The sequence below is a fragment of the Gigantopelta aegis genome, chromosome 12, assembly GCF_016097555.1.
Source record: "Gigantopelta aegis isolate Gae_Host chromosome 12, Gae_host_genome, whole genome shotgun sequence".
NCBI lineage: Eukaryota > Metazoa > Mollusca > Gastropoda > Neomphalida > Peltospiridae > Gigantopelta > Gigantopelta aegis.
Genome location: NC_054710.1, coordinates 14353877 through 14360255, shown reverse-complemented (window position 1 = coordinate 14360255; position 6379 = coordinate 14353877). Strand labels below are relative to the sequence as shown.

Below are 6379 nucleotides of genomic sequence, written 5' to 3'. Positions count from 1 at the left end.
GCATGCAAATTGTCTTTATAGGTTCTGTATATAGGAAAGAAAGCACTTTGATCTAGCCACTATGTGATGGGGAAAAGGGCGTCTTTTTTTGTATTAATTCAGATTTAAAAAAAAATTAATTACAGGGACAGACCCTAGTTTTTAAACATTAGGCATATTTTTCGCCATTGGGTTCATTTGCAATCACTTAAGTCAAACATACTTATATTCTATTGTTTAAATGATCCATTCCCGAACATCCGAAGTGTTTCCGGTCATCCTGGTGTTTCTAATACCACAAAATGCATTTTTCATATTTTTAAAAACGCACATGCGTCTGACAAGTAACGGTGAAGGAGTCGCGTTTTAGTCTATTTTTGAGGATATTTCAACATCACATAATCTTCTTTTTTTTTACTCTGTTGTATTCAAATTTGTTACAGGTTTCTACATTAACCAAACTGAGTGCCCATTGTTACGGGTTGAAACTAACGTCTAGGTGAAAAGTATGCCTTAGTGTTTAAAAACTAGGGTCTGTTCCTTTAAATTGTTTAAAAAAAATTATAGATATTTTCTCAAGCGAGATTTGTTTAATTAATTGAATTGACGTTTGAATCTGTTTACATACAAAATATTACTTAGAAAAACAAAAATACTCAAATACTTTTTAATTTTAAAAATAAGTAAAGTAATAAAATGTTTTAGTTAATTGTAAAAAAAATATTTCTCCTTTTCTAATATTTTTTTTTTCATAAATAGGAAATACATCTTTAACAACAGAACAGAACAGAACCTTATTACACCCAGGCCGTTAGGCAACGCCATGTGGGGAAACATGAACAACACTGTTCGACATGCCAATATAGGAAGGGGTTTACAGGAGACTATTAAACAATAAATCGTATAAGAATATAATATATAAATGCATATATACAATAATACAATACAATGCAATGCTTCCAGTAGTGTGGTATAGATTGATACAGATATATCTACTGTTTTCTTAATTTATCATTAATTATTGTAATTAATTTACCGACTTTTTCTTAGGACACCTATTTTATTACTTGTCAATAATTCTTTAAATTTCAGGGTACTGTGGTTTTCATCAAAACTATTGTTTTAGGAATAATTTTCGGTGTTCCTTAAAGAATTCAAAAGAGAAAAAATAATGATCTTCATCGCCAATATCACTAGAGTTACATAGTGTGCATAATCTATTTTCTACGGTGTTGTTATTTGCTATTTCAATTGTGTGGTAGCAATTCCTTGTTATAAATTTGAGTGTGGTGATCTACAGTTTTCCTGGCATTATAGAGAGGTATTCAGGGGAAAATATTTTAAAATCTGAGGGAACCGGAAGTCGGTTCACGTGGTTTTTACCTAGGTAACCAATTGTTCGGTTATGTGAATTATAGTTGCGTAACCCGTGGGTTACCTGATCGGTTACCTCAAATTTACGTTGAAATTATATTTTAAATACATAGTTTTTAGCTGAAACAAAGTTAAAACAAATACAAAAGAAAACATTTGACAAAACAGAAATGTCTTTAATGCTTGCTAAAGTTAACAATATTATAAAAGAACTGAATATCAGCCACAGTACTGAAATAAAATACAGGGGCGTAGCCAGACATTTTCTTAGCGGGTGAAAAGTTTGAAACTCGGGAGTCTGTAGATGCAATCTGAGCCTTTTCGGAGGCTTTTTTTTTTTTGTTCTTTTGTTTTCTAAATCTTTTTTTCGAGTCAATTTTAAGAGGATATTTTATAGAACAATTACAGACAGCCTCGACCTATTCCCGGGTTTTGTTTTTGGATCACGCACATGCGTACTGTGCGTAATGGGTGCTACGCCTTTGAAATATATACATAATCATTTCGAGGGATTCCTTTTTGCGTTTTGCGGTGGCTATGCTACTTTCACTTTATCGATGATACTTCTATACTATAGATACGTTCCAAATGTTTGGTTTTTTAAAGCTCATTATGCGATGTTAGTATTTTACATTTTTTGAGACACTTTTGGATTCCTGTTTACGTTAAAACTTTTTTTAACATGTGTAAAATTATGTGCAATCCAATATTATGTCTACATATATTCCTTTAGAGATAAAATAGCAGCAGATAATTTAGCCGTCCCCACCGGTCTGAGCACATTTCTTTAAAACTTTTGGCTCGACTCTATACTGAGCATTTACTTTAACTGGTCGCAAATTACAACTGTTGCAATATAACGTTGTTTACTGGTTTGCTACGCATCGAGTATCTAAAATTCAGCCTAAAACACTTGTCGAAATACTAGTAGTATGTCTGCGTGAATAAACGTCCTGTAATCGTGAAGTTTGCAAGTTTTAATTTCTGAACGTTTATAGACCATGACGTAACCAGTTTGCGGTTCACGTAAATTTAACTTTGCATAACCGACACGTGAACAGAACGGCTGTTCGCGTGAAATATGGTACCCTGGTATTTCTCTAGTGTTAGGTTATCTTTCTCTGCAGACAAAATTGCAATATTATTGTTCCACGGTTTACGATACTGGCCATGCTGTCTTAACTTGATTTGTTTAAGAACTTAGGTTTTTGTTGAGAATCACTTGTTGGTGTTTTTGTGTTGAGAATCCTTGGAAGATCATGTATCTGTCATACCTAGGCTGTTAAAAATAATCTGTCATACCTCCATTTAGGGAAGAATCATGTATGTTGGATCCACATCCATTTAGGGAAGAATCATGTAACATAAATTCATGTAATAAAAAGATAGTTTTGTTTGTTTGCCAGATACAATTCTAGTCCAAAAACTAATCATTCTTTGTTGCATAATTAATTTAAGTGGTGTACGTCCTAGTTCTCCATATAACATGAGTATTGGCTATGCCTTTATTAACAGGGACTAAACGTCTCAATACTTTCAATAATATCCGTTTTTTCATAGCCCCATATTTCACACCCATATAAAAGGATAGGTAATACCATAGTGTCATAGATTTAACTTACATTCTATCGATAGATTTTTTATCATTCGCTTTAGTTAGAAATAAATACATTGTTTTTGTTGCTTGTGTTCATGTTTTTGTTGTATTGAATTTTTTTTTTTTTTTAATAAGATGTTTATAAATAGGAAATACATCTTTAGCGACCTAGGACGTAAGTTGGGGTTTTTTTCTGACTCAGTAAAGGTTAACTTACGTTGTTTGATAAACAACAACTGAAGGTTTTGACTTAGCCAAGTCAGTTTCGTAAACTTAAGTAAAAACAGTTTTCTTTCTTCTGGGGGTACGATAATTTTTAGAATTAAATTATCAACATTTGTTTTAGGGAATTTCGTTTATAATTTTGTTTATATGCTTGTTTTGACGTTTGATATTGCATAATTCTTTTATACAATTGTTTTAAAGTACTATTGAAAGCAAACACTTCAACATATTTACATTATTTAATTCCATCAAGTCAATTGGAAAATTAATTACAAATATCAATTTTACCACTCCACGAATTATGGATTTTTATAATTGATCGCCACATCAGTAGAACCAAACTGATAAATGTTGAGCACACCTCTCTCTCTCTCTCTCTCTCTCTCTCTCTCTCTCTCTCTCTCTCTCTCTCTCTCTCTCTCTCTCTCTCTCTCTCTCTCTCTCTCTCTCTCTCTCTCTCTCACTTCTCACACATTTATTTTCTTCCATGCCCATGATTACTAGTCGTGACGCCGACACCGTCAGACTGATTGTACATGATTTGAAAATTGTGCCACCATCGCTGCATAACGTTAAACTGTCACCAACGCCAGTGTCACCTGTCATACTGAATGTGCATGGCGTCAAAACGATGTGCCACCAAAGTATGTGTCCTACTTTGTTTCTTTTATATATCAATTCAAAGTAGTTTTCTATTTCAGTGCTAGCTGTATAGATACTAGTACTGCAACTTTGAAGGCATGTCAGATGTTTACTGAGCAGCACAGAGTAGACTCTAGTCTGAAAAACGTCAGCTGAAGACCTGCATCTGGAAACCAACGTCACTCAGGAATAAAGGGTGTTTCCAATGTGAAGTCTGTTCAAAGAGTTGTAAAGGCAAGTCTCTTCTAGAAAAACACATGCATGTTCATACTAGTGAAAGACCTTTCAGGTGTGGAATGTGCTTAAAGGATTTCTCAGCCAAGGCTGGCATTAAAAGACACATGCAGATTCACACTGGAGAAAAACCTTTCAAATGTGAAGTGTGCACAAAATGTTTTACGCAGAGTTCCAGCTTAAAGCGGCTTGTTAAAGTACGAGAAACCTTTCTGAGTGTGCACAACATGTTTTGTACTGGTGAGGGGCCATTCAAATGTGAAGTGTGCACAACATGTTTTGTACACAGTTCCAGTTTAAAGAAGCATATGTTGATTCATACTGGGGAGAAACCTTTCAAATGTGAAGTGTGCACAAAATGTTTCAAGCGTTGTTCCCACTTAAACCTACATATGTTGATTCATACAGGCATGACACTTTTCAGATGTGAGGTCTGTTACAAATGTTTTTCACATAGTTTCGACTTAAAGAAGCATATGTCGATTCATACTGGTGTGAAACCTTTCAAATGTGAAGTGTGCGCAAAATGTTTTACACACAGTTTGAGCTTAAAGCAGCATATGTTGATTCATACTGGGGTGAAACCTTTCAAATGTGAAGTGTGCGCAATATGCTTTGCACAGAGTGTCAGCTTAAAACAACATATGTTGATTCATACTGGCGAGAAACCTTTCAAATGTGAAATGTGCACAAAATGTTTTGCACACAGTTGCAGCTTAAAGAAGCATATGTGGAATCATACTGGGGATAAACCTTTCAAATGTGAAGGATGCACAAAATGTTTTACACAGAGTTCCAGCTTAAAGCAGCATATGTTGATTCATACTGGAGAGAAACCTTTCAAATGTGAAGTGTGCACAACATGTTTTACACAGAGTTCCAGCTTAAAGAAGCATATGTCGATTCATACTGGGGAGAAACCTTTCAAATGTGAAGTGTGCACAACATGTTTTGCACACAGTTCCAGCTTAAAGAAGCATATGTGGATTCATACTGGGGATAAACCTTTCAAATGTGAAGGATGCACAAAATGTTTTGCACAGAGTTCCAGCTTAAAGCAGCATATGTGGATTCATACTGGGGAGAAACCTTTCAAATGTGAAGTGTGCACAACATGTTTTACACGGAGTTCCAGCTTAAAGCAGCATATGTCGATTCATACTGGGGATAAACCTTTCAAATGTGAAGGATGCACAAAATGTTTTACACAGAGTTCCAGCTTAAAGAAGCATATGTGGATTCATACTGGGGATAAACCTTTCAAATGTGAAGTATGCACAAAATGTTTTACACAGAATTCCAACTTAAAGAAGCATATGTTGATTCATACCAGTGAGAAACCTCTCAAATGTGAAGTGTGCACAACATGTTTTGCACAGAGTTCCAGCTTAAGATGATATATGTCGATTCATACTGGTGAGAAACCTCTCAAATGTGAACTGTGCACAACATGTTTTATATAAAGTTCCAGCTTAAGACGACATATGCTCATTCATACTGGTGAGAAACCTTTCAAATGTGAAGTGTGCACAAAATGTTTTACACAGAGTTCCAGCTTAACACGATATATGTTGATTCATACATGGAAGAACTGAACTGAAGATGTAGATTGAGTGACATGTTTCTAGACAAAACAAGTGTGTATCCATCTCTGATGAGGATTTAGTGACTGATGAGAAAGAAGTAGACAAGTAGTAATTCAGCCTTTAATTATTTATTTGTTCATTTTCTTACTTGACTAGAAATATATATATTAACTGTATAGTAAGTCTTTATGCCAGAATGATCAAATGATTGACCTCAAGTAGCCGATGATAAATAATGTTAGAAAGTATAAGTGTGTATTTTCATGTATCAGTTTTAAGGTATTATAGATTTTTAAAAATGCTTCATTATATCATAACTGTGTATTACTTTACTGTTCTGATTTAACAATACTACTACAACTTTTGACTGTTAACTTGTTTTATTAGGTAATTAATAACCTAATAATCAAAATGATCCACTCACCAGATTGTATCAACCAGTACAACTAATATCACAAGCATTTGATAATAACTGGAACCGAGTTTGTTATTCTATTTAGGCGTATCATAAAATATTGAATGTTTTCGGTTACCCGACCGACCCTAATTTGAACCTGCCGATGCTAAAACTTTTTTTGTATATCCAAAAATGTTTGTTTTAATATAATAACGATTTCCACGAAAACATTCCAAAACTATGACAAGCACTAATTTGTTGTCATTTAGGGTATAACCCTACTGTGTTTTCCGATTTGTGGACGTATATCGGTGGTTTTACTGTAACTTCTAACAATTGATTGAT

General features: G+C 34.1%; 1 protein-coding gene across 1 annotated transcript; it reads left to right on the top strand.

Annotated features, from left to right (window-relative positions):
• Window positions 1-4318: 4318 nt before the first annotated feature.
• On the top strand, window positions 4319-6001 carry LOC121386704 (putative zinc finger protein 66). Its single transcript, XM_041517698.1, has one exon. It carries the CDS (start codon window positions 4360-4362, stop codon window positions 5446-5448), a length of 1089 nt encoding a protein of 362 aa, XP_041373632.1. The 5' UTR covers window positions 4319-4359; the 3' UTR covers window positions 5449-6001.
• Window positions 6002-6379: the final 378 nt, after the last annotated feature.